At 57.7% G+C, this 26,903-nt stretch overlaps 2 protein-coding genes across 2 annotated transcripts in view; one reads left to right on the forward strand and one right to left on the reverse strand.

Moving 5' to 3' along the window:
* Positions 1–270: 270 nt before the first annotated feature.
* Positions 271–5,040, reverse strand: TSPAN1 (tetraspanin 1). The gene is made up of 7 exons (XM_082053631.1): positions 4,979–5,040; positions 3,626–3,832; positions 3,109–3,183; positions 2,325–2,423; positions 1,840–1,977; positions 1,282–1,365; positions 271–1,001 (listed from the first exon to the last, which is right to left on the reverse strand). The coding sequence occupies exons 1-7, from the start codon at positions 5,033–5,035 to the stop codon at positions 948–950; spliced, it is 714 nt and encodes a 237-aa protein (XP_081909757.1). The 5' UTR covers positions 5,036–5,040; the 3' UTR covers positions 271–947.
* Positions 5,041–12,756: 7,716 nt separating this feature from the next.
* LOC309440353 (phosphatidylinositol 3-kinase regulatory subunit gamma) overlaps positions 12,757–26,903 on the forward strand; it is a gene marked incomplete at its 5' end in the record, with an annotated part of 77,122 nt that continues 62,975 nt past the window's right edge. Inside the window, 4 exons of the mRNA XM_082053879.1 lie at positions 12,757–13,072; positions 17,491–17,586; positions 17,805–17,882; positions 26,263–26,394. Coding sequence (XP_081910005.1) covers positions 12,757–13,072; positions 17,491–17,586; positions 17,805–17,882; positions 26,263–26,394 — 622 coding nt within the window. The remainder of the gene's footprint in view (positions 13,073–17,490; positions 17,587–17,804; positions 17,883–26,262; positions 26,395–26,903) is intronic.

Consider the following 26,903-nt stretch of genomic DNA (forward strand, 5'->3'; position numbering starts at 1 on the left):
GTGCAAACACCAGGTGCTTGTTGTTTCCAGCCACCAGAGCAGGTGAAGACCGAGGGTGGAGGGAGGGCAGGCAGGGTGCAGGCAGGGCTGTGCTGCCTGCACAAGGCTCATGGGTGGGAGGAAGGCAAGGCTGCTGCCATCCCTCCGCACACCCCCAGGCAGAGGCTGTTGATTGAAGAGATCGACTCCAGAAAATAATTTGTACCCAAGATGAAAAATTTATTTCTCTTTACAGCATGGAGAGGAGCTCGGCCATGAAATGATCGGGGATACGGGGCAGCCCCATCCCCTGCAGGGCCAGGGAGCAGGGACCCACAGGGCTGTCCTCATGCCAGGGCAGGGGCAGACACCAGCCAGCGTCTCTTTTAGGGGACAACATGATGGCAGGGTCACAGCTGGCAGAAAATTAGTGTAAGGGTAGCTATGTCCCCATTTGAGGGTGTAGTTGCCACCTACAACACCTTGGGTCAGCCCCAGTTCAATGGAGGGATGCTGGGGGGGGGGCGGGGCGAGCCAGCCTCAGTGCCAGCCCCTGCCCTGTCCCCACATAGGGACATCGTGGGGATGGCATGGGAGAGGTGCAGGACATGCCTGCAAGGGTTTAATCAAGACATTGCTGTGTCACTGCCAGATCAACAGCCCTGATCAGCCCCTGTGTTGCTTTATCTCCTGCTGGCATCGGCCAAACAGACCAAGCAGCTTCCCCCCTTTAATCCCTTCAAAAACAGCCCCAGATCTCTATGTACAGAATTGGTGTGCCACATCAGTACAAAAATATACACAAACTCTACAGATCCCAGCTCAGTAGATCAAAACACAGCTATAAATCACAGTGCACAGGACTGCATCAGGCTCAGGAAGCGACGGGGTCCCCCCGAGAGCACAACGGGTCACGGGCGCATCCCAGCGTGGTGCGGGGGGTTAGATCGTCCTCCTGCCTCGTGGGGTCATTTCTTATCCAGATGGCAGTACAGGTACATGGAAACAGCCATGGATGCGATCTGGGGGTGGAAAAGGACAAGTCAGTGCCCTGCCAAGTGTCCTCCCCCAGCATGGATTTGGGTCACAGCCCAGAGCATCCGTCCCTAGTGCACATAAGGAGGAAGAGCTGGGTGTGCCCAGGGAAGAAGAGCCGGTAGTCACAGTGGGGCAGATGGTGGTCCATGGGGCTGCACCAGCCCCCTGCAGCCCTTTGGCCACCCAGGCTGGTCCCAGCCTCACTGCTCACCCCCAAGTACAGAGAGGAGGAAGCAGCACAGCGGTCGATGCTCAGGCGCTCACCTCCAAGGCAGCGATGCCAGCTGCCACGCCGCCCACCACACCCGCGTTAGTCCTGATTTCTTCCAAGATCTGATGGAAACAACCCTGTGGGAGGCAACCACACAGGTGAGGACAAGCAAGGGGGAGTGATCCCCTAAACACTGGGGTATAGCACCCCCAGAAAGGGAGGTACGGTTCTCCAGCCCAAGCTGCACAGCCATGGAGAAGGTCTGGAGGCTTCAGGCAGCATCTCAGCCACTTCTCAGGCCAAAGCACAGTATTGGTGGGGGGCAGAGCAACAGGGAAATCACTCAAAAAGGCATAGTGGTGCCTGAGTTTATGCTCAGCTCCAGTCATACCACCCTGCTGCAGAGGTCCCTTTCGGACCAGAGCAATGGTAGCAGCTTTGCTTGTCTCCACCAGGGACAAGCCAAGGCCACCACAGCATCCCCCGGGACTTAGAGCCCATGGGACCACTATGTCCAGAGCTGGGGCTGGAGCTGCAGGACAGGTCTCCCTCCCCGTGCACACCGCAAACCAGGCTCTGCCACAGGGCAAGAGCCACTGCCGTGCCCCTACCGTGACTTTTCTTTCTGCTGCCAGTGTCTCGTTGCAGGGACTCTGGTTGTCACAGCAGGCCGGTGGGTATGCATCGTTTTCCTTATTCCAGGGGGAGCCAGTGAAGTCTGTGTAGTTATTCAGGCCGCAGCACTTGACCTGAGAGGGAGAGAGAGGAAGGGATGTGGGAGAGCATCATGCAGGTCCCCCCCCTGCTGCCCCATGGAGGGGGTTGCTCAGCTCAACCCAGCTCTGGGAGGATGTTCAGGGGCCTTCTTGGGATGGGGATTTTGTCTCACACTCCAGCATGGACAGCTCTCACCCAAGCCATGGGACCACTAGACCCCAAGCGAGTAGGTCCCAGGCACCTGGGAAGCTGATGGGGTAGTGACAGATCAGTACATCCAGGGTTGCGATGGTGTCCCCATTCCCACGCCACTGGCCCACCCCAGCATACCCCACCAAGCCTGTGCTGGGACCAACCTGACCCTCAGGACTCAGCGCACCTCATTCATAGTGATATTCCAGATCTCTGTGAAACTACTATCTGTCCCATACTTCTCCTTCAGGAGAGGGGTCACCGCAGTCGTCAGCAGCGACTCTGCCTGGAAGAAGAGGCAGAGAAACACCATCAGAGAAGGTCCTGGGGAACACCACAGAGCTGAAAGCCCCTATACTGGTCTCAGCCCATTGGGAAAGGACCAGTCAGATCCAGCATGGTCAGGAACACGTCACACTGCGTCCCTTCAGCCCAAGGACAGTTTGGCTGCTTCCCTATTAACCAGTGCTTTATTGCGCCAAGGCCATTTATAACCAGTGAGTCATCTGATAAGCAGCATAACTGAGGGAACCAGGAATGACGTTTGCCCTGCGGTTGACTTCTCTAGTGACTAATGAGGCAAAGTCACCTTTCTCCCCAGGTGGTTTCTCAGGTGCCTAATAAGATGTTGAGTTTGCTCAGCATGAAGCATTAAGGACTTCCTCTCCTGTGTGGCTCCTACCATCAGAGGGGGAGAGGTGTCAAGCCCAGCCTAATACTTGTACCAAACCCTAATTTCTTTAGGGCAATGGGACTCCTTGTTCCTGCCACCTTCATCCCAGCCAGGCCACCCCAGCCTGCCCACGCAGCAGGTGCCAGCAGGGACCAGCATCCCTTCCTCCTGCAGCAGTGCACACCTCCCAGCGTCCCCATCCATGGGCAGCAGTGCCAGCCCCCCAAAGTCTCCTGTTTTCCCAAGGGGTAGGACAAGTCCCAGTTAGCTCAACCCGAGACTCAGATATACCACTCACAAGTCCTGTGTAGGCCAGAGCCACCACGGCAGCAGCAATTTCAGCAATGAAGATGATCAGCACCACTGAGAAGAACTAGGATAAAGCAAGGGGAGGGAGGTCAAAACAAGAGCCAGAGCCCACAGGGTTCCCAGGAACCCACGTGCTTCCCAAGGGCTGCAGGACCCTAGGTCAGGGCTCAAGCCCTGCCTCATTGCCTTCAGCTCCGCTCCAAGGCAGGAGCAGCACCACCTTGGGGCCCTCCAACCCTCTGTCTGCATGGGTGTCCTTAAACCTTGACAATGGGGCTGACCTCTCCAGACATGGTCCAAGAGAAATCTCTACTCAGCACCAGCTTTTGTTTCCTTGCTCAGGGCAGACTTTGTGTCCAGCACTGCTTTTCCAAGGTCCACCTAGCCTTCCACTACATGGCAACATCCAAGAAGAACACCTCCACAGAGAAATCTGTCCCTCAGATTCCCCCTACCAGAGACCTGGCTCAAACAAGGCTTGATAAGGAGATAAGTGAGGTCCATACCATAATCAGGAGACACTTGCTCTCCTTCTGGGCACCGCAACACCCAAGGAAGCCGATCACCAGCAGGATGGAACCAATGACTATGAGGAAGTATCCCACATTCACAACCTGCAGGACGCTAGAGGAGAGTGCTCCAAATATGCTCACGAACGACTGTCCATCCACGGAGACCCAGATGCCAACTCCCAGGAGGGTTCCACCACCGAGCTGGGAGGAGAAAGACAATGTCAGCTCATGGGCAGGAGATTTGTGATGTGGGGAAGGTCCTGGCACAGGTATTTTTCCCTCTGCAAGTTTCCACTGTACCGAAGCAAGACTTTGTGGCCACTGAGGGCAGCTCAGGGCGTTGCTGCCGCACACTTAGCGTGGCCGGATGGGTCACTACCCCAAAACACACCCCAGCACCAGAACATCCCCAGCTGCGGTGTCACAGTTGTCCTCTTTCCCAGCCCAAGGGGTTTTGGTGCCAGGACAGAAACCTCCCATGTGGAACAGCTGAGCCAGTAGTGCCACCAGCCACCCTCTGACCCCAGAGGGGCCACATGGCCAGCTCAGACACTGGCCACCATCACACTCAGGGCTGCCCCCAGCCTGCCCAGCCCTGTCCTCCACCCGCTCAGCCTTCCCCACCAGCGCCAAGTCCTGGCAGGAGCTTTAAGGAGGGAGTGCTTCACCATGGCGAGCCTGAGGGCTCTGCACCCCTGCTTCCCAAGGCTATACCTGACCACAACCCCTTCCAGGTGGCTCCACTGCTCCTGCAGAGCCAGGGCAGCCCTCAGAACTCCACTACCCTTGGCCCCGGGCAGGATCAGTGGTTGTGTGTGCTCCAGAGATCCCCAACACCCCTGACACTGCAGGCTGCTGCCACACACATGGGCTGCTCCCCTACAGAGGTGGACCCCCCAGGGAGGGACACAGCAAAGCCCCCATGTTCTGGAGCACTCAGCACGCTCTGCCAGAGCTTCAGCACAGGGAGGGACATCGGTAGCTGATGTAACAGCTGCTGTCCCCAGAGCCCAGCATGGTCCCCTGGGCTTTGGCCAGAGCTGGAGAGTGAGAGAGCCCCGCAAGGTTAAGTCCTCAGCTTGGGTCCAGACACCAGATCTCGCACCCTACTGGGGTCCCAGGAGCACGAGTCCCTCTAACACCCAACATCCCACTCTCCATCCCCCGCAGAAGGGACATGGTGGGGCAGGGGAGCCCACACGGGCAGGCTTCACCCACCCCAGCTCGGGGTGCTCCCCAAAAGCCGCTCCCGCAGACCCCAACCCTTCATCCCAGTTTCCCAGGGCAGCGAGGGGGGCTGCAAGACCCGGGCTCCCTATGCAAAGATAGCAGCTGGGGGGCACTTACGAATATGGCCAGGTTGAAGAGGATCATCATGACCTTGATAAAGGTGAAGCACCCCATCTTTGCACCTGGGGAGAGCAGAGAGAGGTAATCAGGGGGAGCCCCGACTCCAGCACAGCCACTGCCCTCCTGCGAGCGGGGCTTAGCCCCACTCCGAGGGAGTCTGGGGGCTCGCCATGGGCAGAGCTGGGGGAAACCCACGGGGTCCACTCCCCAAAACCGCCAAGCCCAGCTTACCTGAGTGAAGAGCAGGTCCCAGAACCCCGACCCAGCCCGCCCCGACTGCACTGTCCTCCCCGCCCCGCCGCCACCGGCCTTTAAACGCCGGGGCCGCCTCCGCCGCTGGACCCCCCGCCCCGTCCCGCCCGGCCCTCGCCGGGGCCACCCCCGGGGGTGGCGAAGACACGCGTGTCCCTGGGTGCCTGGTGGCTTGCTGCCCTCTGCCGCCGGAGCCGCCCGACCCGGGGTACCCGCCTGGCCCGGCCGGCTGCCGCCCGCGCCCATCGCCGGCGCCTCTGGGCGGGGGGAGTGGGCGATGTGATGTCCCCGTCCCACTGCTGCTGTGAACTGACAGCCCTTGTAGGCTCACCTGTGTGCCCCTGCCTGTGTCTCCGCGGAGTGCCCACCCAACAGAGCCCCGCAGAGCAGGAGGCTGTGTTCCCCACCCCAGGATGGGGATTTTGGAGGGCAACGATATCAGTCCCGGAGGGACTTCACCCCATGGCGGCTGCTGTAGCTGCGGTGGGTACCAGCCCCTGATCACCTCTGTGGGTGCTCAGCAGCGGTGCTGGGCACTGTACTCGGGATTTTCCAGCCAAGGACAGCCCGTGGGTCACAGCCCTGCTCTGCCACCCACTCCTGGCACAACCACACTTGAGTGAGCCCGTCTTGCCGGGCTGATGCTGTGGGGGCACTGCTAGCCCCACCGCTCGGGACCGCTTGGGCAGGGACCTCTCCAAAAGCCAAATCTCCAGCCTCCTGGGCCAAGCCAGAAGCAGCCAGAGGAGGGCACAGGGAACGGCTGTGTAAGCTGGTTTGTGCAGTAAAAGCCAAAGCTGTCCGGGCTGTCCCTAACTGCTGTGCAGGGAGGCTGATTGTCACTGGCAGGGACACAGCAGGGTCACAGCAGGAGAGGACGGTGACAACCATAACAGATGCCAGCGCTGGAGCAGGTCATCGGAGACCAGGGCTGCCAAAAATGATTTGCTTTGGAAAGACACTTTGAAACTGGGCTGGTTTCCCATAGGGAAGGTCTGCAACAGGGAGTCGAACAGTGCAAGAGGGGATCCCGCATCCCCAGACCTGCCCATTGGGGTGGTCCTTGCCCATCCAGTGCACCTCTGGGGAAGGGGCTCGTGTTGGTCCCCTCCTCAGCACCCAGAGCGTGCCCCTTCAGCTTGACATCAAACTGAGGAGCGACACAGGAGGCCGGGGAGCCCTTGTCCCACAGCAGCTGCTGCAAACACAGGCTCTGGGTGCTCAGCACACTCTGCCCTGCACCCAGCTCCCTCCAAACCCCGCAGCAAATTCCCTCCTGGCCATAATGATACATTTCAGCAGGATGAAGTCAGCAAAGCCCAGTGGCATTTGGGGGAAGGCTTCAGCCCTCCCAGACACCCTGGGTACTAATGCACCCAGTGCTGGATCCAGGGGCTTTAACCCTTTCCCCCTCGTCACCTGCAGCCTCAGCCCTTCCCTGCAGCAGCTGCCCAACCACTGCTGCCACTAAACCACTCAGAGTGAGAGGCTGAGCCTTTATCCCTCTCCCAAAGGGGGACCACAGCCTCCTAAATGTGAATGAAGACCCCCATCATATTGCCTCTCTCCCAAAAGATGTCCCATCCAGCCTGACCCTATTTGCTGCATGCAATCACCACATCCTGAAAATAAGTTTTGGCAAATACGTAAATACTCGTTCTCATTCCCAGCCATAGGGAAACCAAAGGACAAGCTACCGGCTGCTCCACTCACCTCCCCAGCACCTGGTGCCTCAGCCTGGGGTTTGGCCGCTCCCCAGCGTTACCCATCTCAGCCCGATTAGGGAGCTGGGGCTGGATTTTCTGGCTCTCCAGGAAGGCCTGACCTGACCACAGCAGGACAAGCCTGGTGACATTCCCATGTCCCGCTCACCCGGCAGGGCCCTGCTGCTTCCCCACTGTCCCCAGCCCCACATGCAGCCCAGCTGGACCCTGAGCATCCCTTTCCCTGGAGCCTGGGATGCCTCTCACCAGGATGTGGGTACCATGGCTCTTCCCCGGCGACTCAGCCGTGGGAAGCTGAGACAGTAAAGTGACCATGAAGAGTCACCCCCGAGGTCCTCTGTTCCCACCCAGCCACTTGCCCATGTCCCAGGGGAGCGCAGGTGCCGGACACATGTCTAGTGTCAGGATACAGCCGTGGTGCCTACGCCCAGCACTCCTCCCCAGGTGTTTCTTCAAGGAAAAACTGCAAGCTCTGCTCCCAGCCTCATGCCTCTTCCAGCTCATGTTTGTATTTTGAGTGTTCAAGTGCTGAATTTCCACCTGGTCCCAGGCATCCTCCAGTTAATGGGCGGGCTCACTGTGGCCACAGCCTCCCTTGAGTTGGGGCTCAGTGAGGCTGGGCAAGCAGCTGCCCAGTGCTCCTAGGAGGCATTTCAGAGCAGACATCCATCCCTCTCTACAGGCAAATTGGCCTGCGATGCTAACAAAGCATCTGTTTGGGAATATGTGGGGGGAACCTAAACTGGCATCTCGCACCCAGCGGGGCATGGGGTGCCTTTCCCTGCTGGAACATGCTCAGACCCCTGCGCTAAGGATCCTGAGAAATCTGCTAGGAAGGCGGCCAGGCGGGTACGGAGCCAGGCTCGCTTGGCTTAATGCCATCCACAGGGACTCAGCTGGGCACAAGGGACATCCCCGCCGTGCCTCAGTTTCCCTCCTGGTAAAGCATTGGGTAACAAGCCCCAAGCAGAGTCAGCCATGGAGACCAGAGACCAGCCCGGGTATCCCCAGACAGGTAAGCCACTTGCAAAGGGCTTTACCATGTGTGTTTTGGGCTGGCAGCATCTGTCCAGCTGTCTGTCCAGCATCCAGTCGCCTGGAGAGTGGTGGGTGGGTGGATGGACACGCTGTAATGTGTCAGCGACAAAACCAGCTTTGGATTTGCAGATGGAAGTTAATGAATGTTGCAAATTTGTGCTGAATTAATCACTTCCCACCTCCTGCTGAGGAGAAATGAAAATCTACAGGAGCCAAAAGTTTTTGACATCTTGAAAATGAGATATTTCAGTTCTCAGCTTTGAAAGAACTCAAAAGAATTTTGGCTGGAGAACTGGGGAAATTACCAACTCCTCCACCAGGAGGGACCGGGCAGTGGGACCGCACTGATGTCCCTGCAGCTGCAGCTCCCGCTTCAGGGGAATCCTCCCCATTTCTATGACTGCGTGCAAAATCCCAACTTGAGCCCCAAAACCAGGAGCTGCCCCATCTGGTGCCACAATCTGTGCCATGTGGGACCCAGGGTGTAAATATGTGGGCGATAAGCTGTGGCTGCAGCCACATCCCAGCAGAGCATCCCCCCAGTGTGAGTCCCTCAGGGCAAGGATCCAACCCTGCACCTTATACAGCTGATTTTAATCATTATGCTGTTTCTAGCTGTGTGTTAATAACACAATTAAAGAGAGGCTTGGTGACATCTCCTTGCCTGTGTATTGGGCTGAGGTTCTTCCCATGCGTTTACCCCCTGCAGCGAGTCGCCTCCATGCCTGTCCTGCTGCTGGCCGCCTGCCTGTGCCCCTCCAGATAATATTTCGTTTCTCACATGTGTCCAGGCTGGCAAATCCCTCCCAAATTAATTAACAAGGGCCATGCCGAGGCGCCAGCTGCTGTCACGCTGAGCCGGGTGGGTTTGGGGATGTGGAGGGCTGCACCGTGGGGTCATATCAGGACAACCTTGTGTGCTGACGTTCTGGGGGCTGCTGCAGGCCAGAGCCACACTGAGAAGCCTTTGCCTTCTTCCTGAGGATGTCTGGAGCTGTCTGGTTGATGGAGCTTTCTCCAGCCACAGGGAGCCTGTCCCAGCTGGGGGCTCATGCTGGGGTGCACTGATGGCCACTGCCCAGGGAGGTGGCACTGAGGGACATCAGTCCCTGGTATCGTACTGCCAACTCCAAAATCTCAGCAAAAATCAAACATTGTTTCTGTCTGACTTCTCCAGCTGGGAAGGGCTCAGCCCGGTTTCACAGCCTCGCTCCATGCAGGCACATCAACCACTCTATTTATGCTCTATTTATTCACAGACGTGCGGCTAACTTCTCCCAGCCGCTGCCAGGACGCACGGCATGAGTGCGGCCAGCTTATCTCTAGCCCGGCTGGGGTGGCACTGGGCAGCCCCTGAAGCAAAGTGTGGAGCAGCAGAGCCACCGCTGTCACTTTGGGAAGGATGAGGTGGGCAGCCAAGGCTGGTGGCTGCCCAGCATCTCTTGGAGATGCTTCCACCAAGGGCTGTTGCTCGGGCCAGGAGAGGAAAGCGGCTTGCAGCAGAGCATGGGGACCTCAACAAGGAGACAGGTCCCTCTCCCACCCCGTATCCCATCCTGGGCTGTGCAGACAGTGAGCAAATGGGAGCTTGAAGGGGAACATGGGGTGCTAGGATGCCTCCTCCAGCACACCTGGCAGAAGACCAACAGCCAGTGAAGTCTAAGGCAAAGCCCTCATTGCAATGAGTGCTGCTCGTTAAGCAAACGAGGAAGGATCTGGAGCTAATCAGGGCCCAAGAGGCGGCTCTTCTGCTTGCTCCATAAATAGCAGTGAAGGCTTGAAGCATCTTCCATTTCTACACAGGGTGTTGCCTGGTAGTTCTCTGCCCACTCTGGGGGAAGCACCCACCTTGGGGCTGGAGTGAGGTGAGGGGGTGGTGGTGCAGGGGTGATGTGGAGGGTGAGCCCAGGATGGGGGTGTTTTGGGAATGACTCTGCTGCAGGGCAGCTGGGGTGTGGGCAGTGGGTGCTTTGGGGAGCATTTTCAGGCAAACAATGTGTGGGGGCACTGGGACAGGAGCTGGCCATGTTAGGAAGTGCTGGGGTGATACTCAGCCCCATCCCATGGGGAAGGGGGGCAATGGGACTGGCCTCCAGCAGGAGATAGTGCCTTTGGGTTTGGGGACCCTGAGGAGCATCCTGGTTCCCCAATCTGGGTTCACCCTCAGGGTGGGGAAGATGTCTCCAGCTGTGAGGGAGAGGTTCTGCTCAGCAGCCTGGGAAGGGGAGGTGGTGAGTATGTGCCAGGATGTTTCCCTGCTCCAGAGCTCTGGGGCTGTGTTATTTTCTGCCCTGTACATACAGCTGATCCTAGGCTAGAAGAAGTGGTAACATCAGATGGTGATGCACCCACCAGCCCCCCCTGCTCTAATCCTCTCCCAGGAGGAAAATGCCTCCTCACCTCTCCCCAGGCAGCCCCTAGAGCCACAGCACTGTGTTCAGCCCTATTTGGTTTGAAAGCCCCATGGAACAGGCTGGGTAGACCAAGCAGAGCTTTAGGCACTTGGGAAGACCCCATTGTTCCCAATGGGGCACAGGGGACATGACAGGGGCAGCCCCAGGCATGGAAGCATGATGAGAGGAGACAGCAGCATCCAGCTGTTTGCCAGCAGGAGATAAAAAACCCTTTTAGTCCCTGAATTGCAGCAGCTGGGCTGGATCCAAGCTGGGGAGCAGGATGGTGGGGGCTCCGTGCTGCCCAGGGCAATGCAGCTGGGGTGGAATCCCCTGGGATGCTGCTGCACTGCATGGTCAGGCCATGTGCTGAAGTGAATGGAGTGGGGAGTGTGCTGAAGTTGTGAGTGAGAAGGGCCATACATCTCCTGCATCACTCTGCTGGTCTCTGTGCCTCAGTTTTCCCATCCCTTCCCCAGCTCCTGGGGTGCCCCCTTGGACACTGTGCCACCCCAGCGCTGCTCCAGTGCTGGCCTGGATTCAGCCAGAGTGCATTTACCAGAGCTTGCGGTTTAGGGACCATTTTTAGGATGCCAAACCTGCAGCAAAGGAGCAACTTCTAATTTAGAGAAGTCAGCATGAGAAGCAAGGATTTAAAGTAATAATAATAATAAAAACCATCTGCACCTCTGGGAACAACACATTAACCTCACTGTAGTTCACAATCAACTACTGGGGCAGCTTGTCCATGCCCTGGTGTAACTGGCTCTGCTGAGACTCACTGAGACATGAACCACCTGAGGGCAGAGGTGCCCCCAGCATGGGGGGCTCCCCAGTGAGCTGAGAACTGATGCTCGTGATGCATGTGTCTTTGTTGTGGCTGAGCTTGGCCCTTTCCATATGAGCCCTGTCAGCCCGCTCCAAGTCCTCTGCCCCATTAAATTTTAACTCATGCCTCATAAATTTTTAAGGACTCTCACTGCATACGGGAGCTCTTGCAGTATCACCCTGTGCTCTTTTATAGGGTGCTCAGCCCTTAACCTGGGTTTGGAGAAGGTTTCTGGGCAAATGCTCAAGAGAAGAGTGAGGAACCTGAGCATCCCTGGACTGGAATTCTCCATGGCAGCTCCTGCATGTCCTGTGAGTGTTTTCTAGCCTGCCTAAGAGACGGGGGTCTGCTGGGAGCTGGCTGGTATGGGGGTGGTCCATGAGGTGCCGGTCCTTCCCGGTCCTCTAGCATCCCGATGGATGGAGAGATGCTGCATCTGGAGATGAAATCATCCACCTCCTGCTATAGTTCCCCCCCTCGCCGGTAGCCGGGGAGGGGGAGGAGGGACGCTGACATCACCGCCGGAGCTCGGCGGGGCCGGGCCGGCTCCGCTCCCGTTCTCCGCTCCCACCGGGGAAGCCGCCGTGCCCGGTAAGGCTGGAGGGGCAGCGGGAGGGCTCTGGGCAGCGGGTGGATGGATGGATGGATGGACAGACGGATGACCCCTCCATCCCTCCTCCGCGGGGTCCTGCGGGAAGCTCCGGGGCAGCGGGTTGTTAGCAGCAGCACAGCCTTTATCCCTGAGGAAGAGATCTGTCCCTGAGGAATATTTAAAAATGCACCCCTCCCCCCCAAAAAAAAAAGAAAAAAATGGAAGAAAGAGGAAAAAAAAATAACACCCCAAAATCCTGTGTCTTCATCCACCGGCTCTGTGCAGCGATGCTAGGCTGGAGCTGCCAGAGGGGAGCTGCGTGCGGCGGGAGGTTTCTCAGCACATATGTCTATTTTAAAAGCCCATGGCGTGATCTCTTGCCCTACTTTCCAGACTCTTTGCCGGTACTTTACTTGTGTGCAGCAGCTGAGCTCTGCGGGCAGGAGCTCCCTGGGAAGCCAGAGCTGAGCCAAGGTGTTCGGCTCTCCCCTGTATGATGAGGATGGAGCGATGGGGTTGGGGTTGAGACACCCATTTGGTCATTAACACGCTGCCTTTCTCTCTGGCAGAGAGAAGGATGTCCCCAGCGCCATACGGATAAGACCAGGCTGAGAAGAGGACAGCAAATTTGTACCTAGCACCCCAATTAGACTCATTTGCTCCCCTCCATTTTCCTCTGTGATGAAAAGGCTCCCTATCCCCACCTGAGCCAGCCCTGCCAAGCCCTGTGCACTGTTGCACCGCTGCAGCAGTTATGGGGCTGGAGGGGTGAGGAGCTGCTCTCCGACACAGATTTTCCAATACCGAGATTTGATATTTTGCGTGCACAGAGAAAGGAGCGCTCCCATCCTCACCGCCCTGCGCAGCCACACCTGCCCTGTGTGGGCACGCCGGGCCCCCAATGCCTGGCTGGATTTGGGCAGCGTGACCCACCCCACAGCATCGCCATGGCCTCCTCAGACGGGCTGCAGTACCGGGCTCTCTACGAGTACAAGAAGGACCGGGAGGAGGACCTGGCACTGTGCCCCGGGGATGTGCTGACGGTCAGCAGGGCCGGGCTGCTCAGCAGCCCCAACTACAAGGATGGGGATGAGCAAAGCCCCCAGGGTTGGCTCCACGGCACCAACGAACGCACCAAGGAGCGCGGCAACTTCCCCGGCACCTATGTGGAATACTTGGGTCCCACGCGTATCGTTGCCACCACCACCAAGACCAGGCCACGGCCCTTGCCGCCACCACCTGCTGGGACCCCCGCTCCCTGGGGTGAGTTCTGGGGGAGAAGGAAGGTGGGGGGCCTGTGGGTGGGTGTCCCATGCAAGACGGAGAGGGTGGTGTGGAGCCTGGGGGATGTGTGCATGTGGGGTGGCTTGGTGGGGATTCAGCCCCAGAAGGAGGAGCTTCGCTGGGAATTATTTGCCCTGGTGCACTACAGCAGCCATAGGAGAGGCAGGGGCTGCTCAGGGTATCGCTCCCTCCAGGTGAACACGCTGCAGGGATTGCTGCTCACCAGCATCCCAGGCTGGCTGCTGTGCTGGCATGGGGTGTCCAAGGGGGTCTGTGAGTGTGAGAACCCACGAGGAGATGTAGGAGCCCCCTAGGGAGTAGCAGAAAGCCCCATGGTGGTACCTGGGGAGCTTTTTGTTCCCAACTGCTCTCCTCCTTATCACTGCGGCACCCAGTTCTGGCTGCTCTCGGTGCCTGGGTGAGCGCTGGCCCCTGGCCAGCTCCCGGCCTCGCTGTCATTTTGTGCAAGCTGGGACAGGGGACAATCTGGGCAGGTGGTGGAGTTGGTCCCTGGGGGGTTCCTCCATCCCTGGGGGCCACAGCACAGTGCTGGGGCGATATTCAGCAGAGCACTTCCTGGCATGGGAGCCTCTGGCCATTTCTCTGCTGGGATGTACCAAGCTCGTGCAGCCAGCTCTGTCCTCACCACCTACCATGGCCAAGTGCATTGAGGCTGGGAGGGATTTCACAGCGGTTGCATAATGTACCTGAGCTAAAAAACAAAAAAGATTTTTAAAAAGCAATGTAAGAAACCCCCCTTCCAACCAGGCATGACCTGGCAACCCAGCCAAAGCCGGGGTGTTGGCCTTCTCTAGGATGTGATAGAGGAGAAATGGCTCCATGTGGGGCTGGGAGAGCAACAATGCCTTTAGCCACAGCTGCCCAAAACCTGCCTGGTGCCTTGGGCACCTTCCTTGCCCAGTTTGGGACCAAGGCACAGATGTGGTAATTAGAGAGGCTGTTTCCCTCCTGGGCTGGCTGGGCATTTGAGGTGCCTTGGTCCTGGGTTTAGAGGGGCACCTGCTGATGAGTCGGTCTCCCTCCAAAATATGGTTCAAGGCCTCCTTGTCAACATGATTTAAGAGGGTAGGGACCACCTGGCACAGCAAGACTCAGCTGGTGTGGGACCACTCCTTCCCCTGACACCACCATGTGTGGGGTGACCTCATGGATCTTGCCACTCAGCCTGCCCAAGAGCACTAGAAGGACACTGGGATCTCCCCTTTGCCTCCCCTCATTGAAACATGGGTGCCCCTTCCCAGCCGATGCTCTGAGTGCACCAAAGCAGACGCAGTCCCAGAAGCACTGGTGACGACAAGTGAGCAGCCATGTATTGCCTTTGAAGGAGGGAGGAGGCCAGTTTTTGGGGGTGTTTACCCTGCGAGACAAGGGGTTTGAGCCCCCTTCCCAGTCAAGCTCACTGATGCGTGAGGAGCCCTCTGTCCCAGCGGTTTGGCAAGCAGAGCCCTAGCAAACTCGATGCTGTAGGGTGGACAACTTTGGTCACACAGGAGCACACCCAGCCCCATTCACCAGGGAGAAGCGTGAAGCCATCTTCTGGCTTCTGCCCTTGCTGCCCATTACCGTTGCCTCGTGCCTGCTCCCTGCAGGGGTGGGTACAGGCTCCTCTCTGAGAGGCTGGGAAATGTGCCCAGGGACCCCTGCCCATGGGTGCGGGGGACATGGTGATGTCCCACAAATGGAGGCACATCCCCAGCAGCAAGCGCAACCTGACCGGAGAGTCTGGCCCGTGTTGAAGATCTCAGTGCAGGAACCCCAGCCTGTATGTGCTTGAGCAAGAGAATCACAACATGTCAGGGGTTGGAAGGGCCCTGGAAAGCTCATCCAGTGCAATCCCCCCATGGAGCAGGAACACCCAGATGAGGTTACACAGGAAGGTGTCCAGGCGGGTTGGAATGTCTGCACAGAAGGAGACTCCACAACCCCCTGGGCAGCCTGGGCCAGGCTCTGCCACCCTCACTGGGAAGAAGTTTCTTCTCAAATTCAAGTGGAACCTTTTGTGTTCCAGTTTGAAGCCATTACCCCTTGTCTTACCATTGGTTGTCACCGAGAAGAGCCTGGCTCCATCCTCATGACACTCACCCTTTATATATAACAACTTAACACCCTTTATAGACAACAAGTTAAATTTTATTTAAAAAAAAAAAAAAAGGCTAAATTGAGGGATTTTTAATAGGGGGAAAAAACTCACTAAAACCAGATTTTGGGGGTAGGTTGGGGAGGGTGCTGCCGTCCGCAGGGTATGCTCTGGCCATGGCCTTGTGTCCAGCCCTGCTGCCCAGGGGTACACTGGCTGTTGCACCATGGGTCTGCATGGCCCGTGACCACATCTTTCTGCAGCAGGAGAACAGCATGGACCATTTTATGTCAGCTTAAACTCAAACCTCCTGGATGGCTGGATTTCCCTTAGAGTAAATGTCTCCAATGTGCACTTGGAAGAGAAAGCACTTTTCTCCTTTCTTTTTTTGGAAAATTCTTCCCAAACTGTTTCCATTCCCAGATGGAGGTTTTGAGGGACGTTTGTTTTGGATGGCCCTAACGCTTTTCTTTCTGCAGCAGCAGTGTAGCATCCTGGGTGCCCATTGAGCCCTGGTGCTGGCTGGGGACCCTGGGGACCCCAAGCAGGGTGGAGCTCTGAATGCAAGAGACACACTGTATTTCCCAGCCATGCTCAGGAGCCAGGGCTGGCTCTATGGGGAGGAATGGTCTTAATTAAATAAAATAATATCCTAAAAAGATGGTTCTGCAGTGGATCTGAGTCTCCAGGGGCCTTCTCAGGAGCTCAGTGGCTGTTTTGCCCCTGCCTGATTGTCCTGGGCAGCATCACTGCTCCAAGGCATCACCTCTGCTTCACCTGGGGTCGGAGCCAAGCGACGGGTCAGGATGCTGGGGTCCAGCCTGGCACCCTCAGAGGAGAGGATGGGCTAACGCTCCAAGTGCAGCTTGGGGGTGTTCTTGCTATTTCCAGCAAGGAGAAACAGATGGTTATTCTTTGCTGTTCCCACCTTTCCCCAAGTCACCACCTTGGAAGCCAAAATCCGGTTTTCCCTAATTAAAAAACCACCCGTGTGGTGGGGATGCTTTCCATGAGATCCCAAGCACCTGCTTTGCTTTAGACCCTGAAATCTTCCCTGTTCCCACCCACTGCACCCACATGGGATCCTGTTGTCAGCCTTGGGGGTCACAGCTGTGCCTGGGGACCAGATCAGCCACCTAAGAGCAGGAGCTTTGCTTCCCCCCATGTTCTCCAGGGAGCACCGGGGCATCACTGTGGCAAGGATGAGAACCCGGATCCATCCACTGCAGCCAGGTTGTGTTTTTGCAAAAGGTCAAAGGCAGTGTGGTCCTGTCTATGGCCCCTTTTTTTTCCTTTTCCATTCCTTATTGGCTTCACATGTGAGCTCCCTGCAAAAGCACAGACAGAATTAACCTAAAGCGGCATTGGTCAGGCTGGAGCATGTCTTGCTGTAGGGGGGAAGTCACACTCAGGCTTTATCTGCTATAATTTTTAAAAATATATTTCCACCAAAACAGATCCACTCACCACACAAAACAGAAGAGCTCCTGACACATCCTTTCCAGATGCCATCCATGCCCGAGCAGTCACACATGGCTCCGATGTGCTATGGCTGGTGGCAGCCCCTGCCTGTCCCCTGCCTGCTGCCTTGATGGGGGGTTCAAGGCCACTATTGAGAGAGAGTGGGGGGAAATCCCAACACTGTCAGGGTCTCTGTCAGGTATAACCTGCACAGGTGGAGTATGGCCAGGGTGATAAGAAGGGAGGGAGGGATGGATGGAGCATGCCCTGGGGTAAGTAGAGCTGCTCCCACCCGTGCTAGAGGGTTTGCTCCTTCTGAGGGCTGGTGGAAATCTGTGGCACTCGGGGGGTGGCTGAGTCCTCCCTGGGCTTGTGCTCAACCCTGTTGTAGACACCAGAGAACCCAAGTGGGTGAGAGTTGCAGGGAGCCATGTCTGTGTCAGGTGTGGATTTGGGCCCCCAGCTCCCGCCCTGTGCTGCCAGGAGCTGGGGGTGATGCGAGGGGACATGGGAGTGCCACGGGAGGAGAGGTGGGAAGGAGTTTTGGCCTGAACGAGCTCCACAGTCGGGGCAGGATGCTCCCCACAGGCAGGGCATGTGTCTGAAGGGGTGTTCTTTGCATCTCAGCAAGCGGCTGAGCCCCCAGTGGTGACTCTTACTGCAAAAAGGGGATAAAATAAGGGAGAAGTTCTCCAAAATTTGACATGCATGAGCTGAAGTGTTGGTAGCGGCTGTGCCAAAGCAGCAGCTTGATCCTGTCCTGGGGCAGCCATGGAAAGAGGCTGGAAATCCTGCAGGGAGGAATTTCCAAGCCCGTTCTCCTGTCTTTCCACCACAGGGCTCCCTGGGCAGGCAGAGCTCGCCGAGCAGCCCACCCTCCCCGAGCAGGCGTTGCCAACTGTGGCCAGGCTCATCGAGGCGCTGGAAAAACAAGGTATGGGCAGCCTTAGCATCTATCTGCAGGGTGGATGTGGGTGCAAACACGCAGACACCCACTCTGCCCGTGTTCAGAGATGCCTCAAGAGCATCCTGGTACCCGCACAGCATGGGCAGGGTGAGGGAGCCTGGTGGTCTCAGTCCCTACCTTCTTCCTTTGCTTTGGAGGGAGGATTTGGGGCTTAGGACTGACCCCTCTCTCTGGCTGCTTCCCAGGTCTTGACAGCGAGGTGCTCTGCAGATCCTCCCCCAGTGTGCCGGGGGATGCTGAGCTGAAGCAGGCTCTTCTGGCGGGTAAGTCCCTGTTGTGTCCCTCCCTGTGTCCCTGGGCAGGAAGATGTGGTGTTGCCGGGTGAGTGATGCTACCCAGGCACAGCGGGGATGGGTTACTGCCTCCAACCTCATTATGGCTCTACTTACAGCTCTGTAAGGCCATGCCTTGCATGCAAGCCCCTCTCTGCTCCCCCTAATATCCCAGTGTGATGCTGTCAAGAGGGATGTGGGCGCTGGGCTGGGGCACTTCACTAGAAGCTCTGTTTTCAGGGAGAAAAACATTTTGGTTTGCAAAACTCTAGGGTTTCTATTGGAGAAGCAGGACAGGGAGAAAGCCTCTTGTGAGTGCGACAGAGGAAAAGAAAGGGGGGAGAAAAAGTTCAATTTTTAGCAGAACGGGAAGCATTTTGCAGGACTAGGGGGGCACGAGCAGGGTGGAGAGGAGGGAAAAACCCACCGCTGCTCCTAAATTCACTGCTGGAATGGCACGGGAGGCTGGGGACGTGATGGATGCAGCGTGCCGCTCCGATCGGGGTCGGGGGGAGCCGGGGGTAGCGCTGTGTCGAGCATCTCCATCCTCCCGGCCGCGGTGCCCAGAGGGCGGCACTGTGGCACCGGGCACGGTCCAGCCCCGTTCTGGCATCCCGTGTCCCCCCTGCCTGCCCTTGGGCTCCGCATCCCGGGAGCTGCCGGCCGGGCCCTGCGGCAGGCGGGGCGGGGGGGCTGGCGGCTCCGCCAGCGCCGGGAGCCGGCGGCAGCCGGGCCGTGTTGCTGGGGAGAAGGGCTGTGATGAAATCGCTATATTAAGCACTATGACCTCATCGCTTCCCCCGCGCACCGGGAGCCGAGTCCCTGCCGGGCGGGGGACGGGGCTGCGGAGAAGGGAGGGATGCGGGAGAAGGGATGCTGAGGGTCCCAGGGATGCTCCATTCCTGCTGTCCGGGGAGGGTTCTACTCCCCCGGGGATGATAGGGGGCACGGTGCACCCATCACCCTGCTCTCCTCCCCTGGCAGAAGCCCCCGCTGCAGCCTGGGGCGGGCAGGGGCAGCGAGGTGCCCTCTCGCATGGCTTTGTCCCCCGGCCCAGATTTCCCAGTTGATTTCTGGAGGAGGTGAGGCCTCAGGAGAGCGATCCCCACAGCCCCAGGCACCCTGGGCATGGATGCCCAGGCTGGGCAGGGGCAGTGACAACAGCACATGGATGCTTTGCTTTCCAAGCACGCAGGAGTTATAGGTCCTCCATCCTCCTCGTGCAAGCTGGTGCAGCATCCCTGGCAAGCACAGGGCTCCCCGGCAGCACTGCAGTTGTCACTACCAAAATCCTGTCCAGCCTCAGGAGACTCCCCCAGCCCAGAGGCAAAATCCACTGGCTTGCCTGGCACTCTGAGCAGTCACTGGGTCCATTTGGCTTTTCATCTCCCGCTGCAGGACCTATCATAGTTTTCAAACCATTTTAGAGCTCTGAAAAATCCACAACAGCCCTGAGTGACTTGATGCTTCCAAGCTCCACATCTCCTCTAGGACTTAAATAAGCTCTTTTATTTGGCAACCGTGCGCTCAGCAACACTGACCTGGACAAAGCTGAAGCTCCCCAGAGCTGGCCAGAGGGGGTAGGACATGTCTTGCATTTGCCAGCTCTCAGTGTAAGGGGCCGATGCTCAGCCCTGCCAGAAGGTTGTTCTGCAAACAGGATGGGGGTGATGTTTCTGCGGGGTCCAAGCATCCCAGCAGAGGTGGCAGCCTTTTCCCCCCACAGCCTCCTGCGGACCAGAGACCCAGAGGTGCCTCCCCAGGCTCCTGCTGAAGCCCAAACTGGGTTAGGGATGGCAGGAAAGCATATCTGCTTCAACCTCTATACAGGCTCTTTCACTGCATTTGACAGGCTAAAAGTTCCCTGCCAAAAAATGGGAGTTTTCATGCCCCATGCATGAGACAGCAGAGGTGAGGGTCACATTTATTTTCCTCCCGTGCTCCTCTCCATCCTCCCATCTCTGCTAACAGCCTGACTGCAAATATCAAGCTTCATCTTGGGGAATGGGGAGAAATCAGAGCTGGGGCTGGCAGCGGCTGGAACTGAACCCCGTCTCAGCCTGGGGGAAAACTGGGTTCCCGCCGGGGGTTTCAGCTTCCCTGTGAATACCCAAATCACTGGCGTTTGGCAGTGGTGGCAGGAAAACTGCTAGAGAGCATGAGGATAAAGGAACAGGGCCTGGAAACGTTCAGGTGTTGGTTTTCCAACTCTCAGATCTTAACATGTCAGAGAAAACAGGATGTTTTCTACACTGAAAGGGCATCTGAACTTTCACTGGGGAGAAGGAGAAGGTTTCTCTGGGATCTGTGTGGGTCAGAGTGGTCCTGGCTGTTCTGGGGAGCCTGTGGGCATCGTGTCTCCAGGGCCGGGCAGTGCAGGTGCTTACTTGACTTGTGCAGATCAAACCTGTTCCCCATCCCTGGCCCTTTCAGAGCCCTCACCCCTGGGGTGCCCAGCCTGAGGGGACAGCCCCAAGCTGGACATCACCCAAGCTTTGGGACAAAGCGTTCCCAGGTTTCCCACCCTCATGGGGCCGTAGCAGCATCAGGCACGGTTAGTTTGGATGCAGCATGGCTGCACATGGCTGTACAGCCTGGGCTGGGGCTCTCCCTGTCCCCTGCCCCAGGGCTGGTGACATTCTGAAGAACGGTAGCATCTGAGGGCTGGCTAGAGCCTGTGCACCCAGCTTGGTATTTGCATGCAAGAAAAATGATTTGGGGGGAGAAGGCAGGGAAGTGAAGCCAGAGCTCATCTATACAGGGGGGTCAGTGAGCTGGGCAACTTTGCTGCCACCCAGCTGAGATGCCACCAGAGCCAGCAGGTCAAGCACAGAATGAAGGGTGGTTGGGCTCACAGCCGGCTTATGCTGGCTCCAGAGAAGAATTAATTGGTTTAGGACACTTGGTGTTTAATTCAGATCCTTACGCCCCAAGAGGCGAGCAGGGCTGTGTGATGCCCCTGAACACGGGAGTCAGAGTCACATGGCGGCACCGAAAAGGGACTTAACAAAGAGCCGCGGCTCCATGGGGGGCTGAGGGGACTTGCTGAAGGGCTGCGGGTGATGAGCCAGCCAGGAGCCCCGCTGCAGCTGCAGGGAAAGAGTTATGGAAAGACAAATAAAAAAGGAGATCTCTAAATGGCAGCAGCAGGGTGCAGAACTCACCCCCTCTGCCCCCAGAGCTCCCGGTGGTGCCCGGCGGGGCTGATCCATGGCCTGGGGCATCTCTGTGCCCATCATGCCACAGGTCACATGCTGACCCTGATGGTTTCCAGCCCCCAGCACTCCTGCTGTCCCCTCTGTGTGGCTCTGGGGCTGTTTGGAGCACCAGGGATGGGGCAAATCACTTGCAAAGTCCCTGATGCCTGCGGGTGTGAGTCCCTCAGGTGTCCCGGGGCAATGTTTTCTCACCCCATGCTTGCTCAGGGTCCTGCCCACACACCTCTCCCTGTGAGATGTGCTGGGCAGCCTTCTCCTCACTGCTGCCCCTGAACCTGGAAACTCGGGACCTTCTCTGGCCAGTGGCAGCAGGGGCATGGATGTGCTGGTGGGTGCTGGAGCCTTTTGGAGCTGCGGGACCTGAGCTGGGGGAGGCTTTGAAGGGGGATGGCTGCAAAGTCCTGCATGTAGTGGCCAGGCAGCACTTTGCCACCACTGGGCAGGGACGGTCTGCATCCTCATCCCTCCTCCCTGGTGGGGGACTGAGCACAGAGACCCTGCAGAGGCCCCCCACCCTCCTGTATAGGTCAGATGGGGCCGAACCCATCCAGGATTGCAGCAAAGCACTGAAACCTCCCACATTTTCGATAACCATGCCCCAGTCTTGGCTCGGGGGTCCAGTTGCAGACACGAATACCAAGAGCCTTCCCCAGATGTGCAGGCAGCACTGGGAAAAGCCTCTGTTGCTGGGTTTGAGGTTGCAGGAGCTGCCTGCACCCCGGGGTGCCGGGGCGAATGCGGCGGCAGCGCGAGGCGGATTGGAGCCGGTGTCTCCAGGCGTGCCGTGCCTGCGCTGCCATCCTGCCCGCTTTGATCTGGGGCCTTGGCGCAGAGCAGTCTGCCTGGAGACACGCTCACGTGCCTGGGAATTAGGTCAGGCCTCGGTGGGGATTAGTGGGGCGGCTGTGGGACCTGGGACTTCGCTGGGGCTGCCGGGAGCTGCTGCTGGGCAGAAAGAGTTGGGCTGGAGGGGAGATCAGCCTGGGGGGAACCTCACACAGCTCCCCCCATCATCACTGTGTGGATGCCCAGAGAGGGAGCACATCCCCATCCTCATCTCTGGAATGCAGAGGGGGTTGGAGGCCCTCAAGGGCTTCAGTTTCCCCCTGGCCAAGCTATTAACCCCAGCACGATAACTTTACTCCCAAACACAAGGTGCCCTGGTGCCTGCTGCGCTGCTTTTTATTTATACCTGCAGTGGAAATAAACCCAGCATTGTCAGAGCCTGGCAAGAGGCATGAGCTCATCTCTTATATTTGGTGGTGATGAGAGAAGGGTAAATAAACAGCAGCGGTGCAGACTTCCTTGCCAGACCCATCGAGGTGAATTGGGGGTGAGCTTTACCATCCCCTCCCACAGCTGCTGGGGAAACTGAGGAAGGGAAGCGAGCTGAGGCAGCCCCATTGGGCACCCCTGAAATGGGGTCCCAGCACCCCCTCTCTGGCTGGGTGCAAGCCAGAGTATGGCAAGGTGAAACCCAGCTGGGAGGGTATATTGGGGCTGCCAGGAGCTCCTGTGTATGGGCAGGGGGTGTCCTGGCAGCTGCCAAGTCCCCAGCACAAGGTACCAGCAGGCTGGGTGAGAGAGGTTACAATGATGCTGAATCAAAGATGGGTAAATGTTGCCTGATTTGGTACACAGTGCCCCAGTAAACCCCTAGTGTGGGATGCCCAGTAGCCTTAAACACCTGGTCAGGTCCAGGGCATGTACAGGTCCTTGTGCAGGCAGCATCTGTGCAAACGGGAAGGTATAGCCGCCAGGACTGGACAACAAGGACATGCCTGCAGCACCAGCTGATGCTTGAGCCTAAAGGGTCTGGAGGGTGTAGCGAAATTCCCAATTTAAATCAGCCGCAGGTAGGGGGGTTTGGATGTCCTACCATGGGTTCCGTGCACCCAAGAGCCTCACGCTGTGGCAGTACATGGCAGCTGGAGGACTCTGCTGCAAGAGGGGCCGTGGGTTCTGGGCAGGGTTTGCACCTGTCACCCACACCCTGGCTGGGGATATGGGGCACAGCCACCACCTGTGTCCGTGTGCAGGGGGCAACTGGTTACCAGGACCCTCTCCTTCAAAACAACCCCCCCAACCTCCTCCCTGCCACCTCTTGGCTAAACATCCTCCACATTTACCAAAACTCAGGGCTTACTCACACCTCCCCGGACGGCTGCAGCTGCAGAAGAGGTCCCGGTGTTTCCTGCCCAGCCTGACTCAGCCCAAAACCCCAGCACCTCTCTGCCTCTGCTGGGATGCAGGGTCTGGCATCCTGGTGGGATGAAGCTGGAAGCACCCACTGCTTTTCCCTCTGGGCTGGTGGTCATCCTACATGCCCCTTACCCAGCCTCAAATTTATTCCTGCTTTTCATCCCCCATGGGCAGTGGATGTTCTCCACTGGTCCCCAGCAGATTGCTTGCTCTACTGGTTCTGTCTGGGGTTGAGGTTGGGGTCTGGGGGTGTTTTCCTTCTATTTGTGGTAGGCGGATGGAATCCCTCCGTCATCCCCCTGGGGAAGGGACGGGAACATCTGGAGAGCAGTGGGAGAGCTGTGACTCATCCTACAGCATCATTAACTTCTTATAGCTGGTTATCATCTCCCTCTGATAAGGAGAGAGCAGCATCCGTGGGGTCAGGCTGGCGGTAATTGGATGGGAAGGCTTCAGGGTTAACCCTTCCCCAGCTGCCAGCTGAGCTTCCCCAAGCTGCTGGGGCGCAGTCGGTGCTGGGGAGCAGCTCGGAGCACCCCCGAGTTGTGCTCTCAGCCCAGGGGGGAGCCCAGCTCACCACGGCGGCTCCAGGGGAGGGAGGGGAGCTGGAGCAGGAGGACGCCACTGCATCTCCAGGAGTCTGAGGACAACAGGCTAATGACTGTTTCTAGTCAACGTGCCAAGGAAAATGGTGCCAAGAGCATCAGTCCCTGTTAGCAGGGTGTGAATCCCCCCTGGTCTCCCCATCACACTTCTCTCTGGGTGTAAAGATGTTTTTGAGTCTTGCTTTGAAATTGGCTGAGCCTTCCCTTTGAACACCCCCCCCCCCAAGCCCATGCCTAACGATGCAAACGAGCTAATTAGGCCACGGTGGAGCCCGAGGTTGATCGCCTGGGGCCAGTGCCCGGCAGCAGCTCCTTCCATGCGCAGAAAACAGCTTGCGGCTGCTCTCCCCGATCCGCATCAGCATCCTTAAGGCAAGTGACAGGTCCCTGCAGAAACCTCCGTGGTGGGGAGGGGGAAGCAACCAGGCTCCCCCCGGGTGAGAAGGGGTTTGAGGTTTGCCTGGTGCATCCCGCTGATGGGAGCAGCTCTCTGCAGTGCAGCCCAAGCAACGAGACCCCCCAGCAGCATTCCTGGAGGGTTTCAGCCCAAAAGAGGAGTTGGAGCGTCTCGCAGGATCCCTGACCCCACTCTCCTGCCATGCCAGGCTGAAGCCAACCTGCCAGCTCACTTCTCCAGGGCAAGGACTAGCAAAAATGGGCAACTTAACTGTCACCTGCCCCTGCAAATCCCAGAAGAAATAACTGTTGGCCAGCAGAAAAGTCCAGAAGTGTGGCTGGGAGAAGGAGAATGAGCATGGATCTGACTGGGGCCAGCACACAGCAGGCAAGAGCCGGCACAGCCCTGCCTGCCTCAGGGATGCTGAGGGCAGAGCGGCCCATGGGGTGATGCTGTGACACCAGGGGGTGCCAGGTCACATTCGGCCATGCTGGACGGCTGCCTGCCCCGGCGTGGTGACATCTCTCCCGGCTGTCCCCACACAGCCCCGGGGCACGGTTCCCAGCCAGCCGGGTGCTTTCTCCTGAAAATGAGGTAGCGTCTCCGATGGCTGGGTTAAAGGCTTTGCTTCAGGCATTGGTCAATCCATTTTCTCTCTGGTCTCCAAGCCAAATGGCAGGCACTGGCCATAAGGGACCTGCCACGGCTTCTTCAGAGGAGAAGGCAGCCAGATTCCCACGCTGCCTGGTTCATGGTTGGGATGCCCCAAGGAGAGGAGACCAAGGTCAAAGTGCCCAAAATCAGCCTTTTCCAGGAGCTGCTCCCCATCCCAACCCTCCCAGCTGGGTGCCTCCAAAGCCTTGCCCTAGGAAACAGCTTTTCTCTGCTCTTGGGTGCTTATTGCCCCAGAAGTGAGCAGGGCCACATGTTGTCAGCTGGAATGGTTGGAGACTCGAGGCATTTTCTGCTGGAAAAAGTTGGGCTGGGAGATGGAGCATCTCAAAATGGGACCTATTTCAGTAAAGCTGCATTTGGGGGTAAAGACCCAGAGAGGGGAGGGGAAGAGGGCTCTGAGCAGGACATCACCTTCTCCATCACAACACATTGGGCCATTTGGGGCCTGACGTGTCACCTTTAAGAAAGAGCAAAATTTGCCCTTTTTTCAACATTCTCATTTAGGAACAGCGATAAATTCAATTCCTACAAATGAACCATTTTGAATGATCCCAAATATCACGAGCTTTTTTTATTATTCCCTCCAACTCCTCAAGATTTCCCCTATGAGGAGAATTTCAAAACATTCTGTTTGGCTCCAGTTCGAATCAAAGGCGGATTTTGAAACCTCTAGATCTTTGCAAAAGGGACCGTTACCCTCCGGGCAGCCACCTCCTGGCCCGGCTGGGCTGAGAGACCTCCAAGAAAAACGCATGAGGCAATACCAAAGGATGCTGAAAGGGCTCTTTGCCCTCGACCCTGCTGAAGCAATGTCCCCGCGCTGGCCTGGCCATGGGGTTCAGATGGACCTGTCCCACCCTTTGGCTCCTGCTGGACCGTGGGACATTTCTGCCCAGCGCATTGTCCTGTCCTGAGCCCAGGCTGGGCGGGCTCAGCCTCCTCTGGGTGCTTTACCCCATCCCTGGAGCATCCTTCACTGCCTTGCCAAAGGGCAGCTGCCTTTCAGGGCACATCTGCAGCATTTTGGGCTCGCTGGGGGTGACATGGGCCTTCAGTAACGTGTGTGGCCCGGGGACCATAACCCCGTTCCATGGATGCATTTTTCCAAGGGGAAATCATAGGCTGCCACGTCAAGTGGATGGGGGCATGGGCATGGGCAGAGAAATCAGCACCCACGTCCAGAGGAGGGCCTGCAGGGACAGAAAAGCTACAAGCACCATGCCAGAGGGGCAGCACCACAGACTAATGTTTCCCACTGTGTCTCATCCCTGCAGATGCCTCGGCTGTGGACATGGACCTGTACGATGCCCAGACACTGGCAGAGGCCCTCAAGTGGTACCTCCAGGAGCTCCCGTCTCCCCTGATCCCTCCAGCTCTCTACAGTGACTTGGTCCACATGGCTCAAGGTAAGCACAGACAGGCTCTCCCTGCACCTGGGACCTTTGTGGGACTGAAGGAGCTTTAGCCTCCCTAAAGAGGCTCCCCAGCATCTCCAGGGCAGCTCCTGACCCCATTCCTTGCTCGATGGTGTACCAAGGGTAGATGCCGAGAAGGACCACTGGGAACATCCCCTGGAGTGGCACAGCGGTTTTTGGGAGATGCTCCGGGAGAGCAAGGGGGGACCCAATGGGCAGCTTCACCCCGTCACAGCCCGATGCTCTCCCGCCGCAGTGCCCGAGGAGGAGGTGCTGCCTGTGGGACGGGCAGCTGCCAAGCCTGGGTGATGCTGGCCCCAGAAGAAAGCATTATTATAATATTTTGGCTCTGCTGCCTGGGAATTTTCTTCCGTAATCTCGTTAACTCCTGGCTTTATATGGGCATAGAAAATTCTCTGCTTTTCCAGCTTAGTGCCATTAGGAAGAGCCTTTATGTCCCTGCAAGCTTTCCAGCCTCTGATATGTGTATGAGACTATCA

The sequence above is a fragment of the Streptopelia decaocto genome (assembly GCF_964273445.1).
Source record: "Streptopelia decaocto genome assembly, chromosome: 5".
Lineage (NCBI taxonomy): Eukaryota > Metazoa > Chordata > Aves > Columbiformes > Columbidae > Streptopelia > Streptopelia decaocto.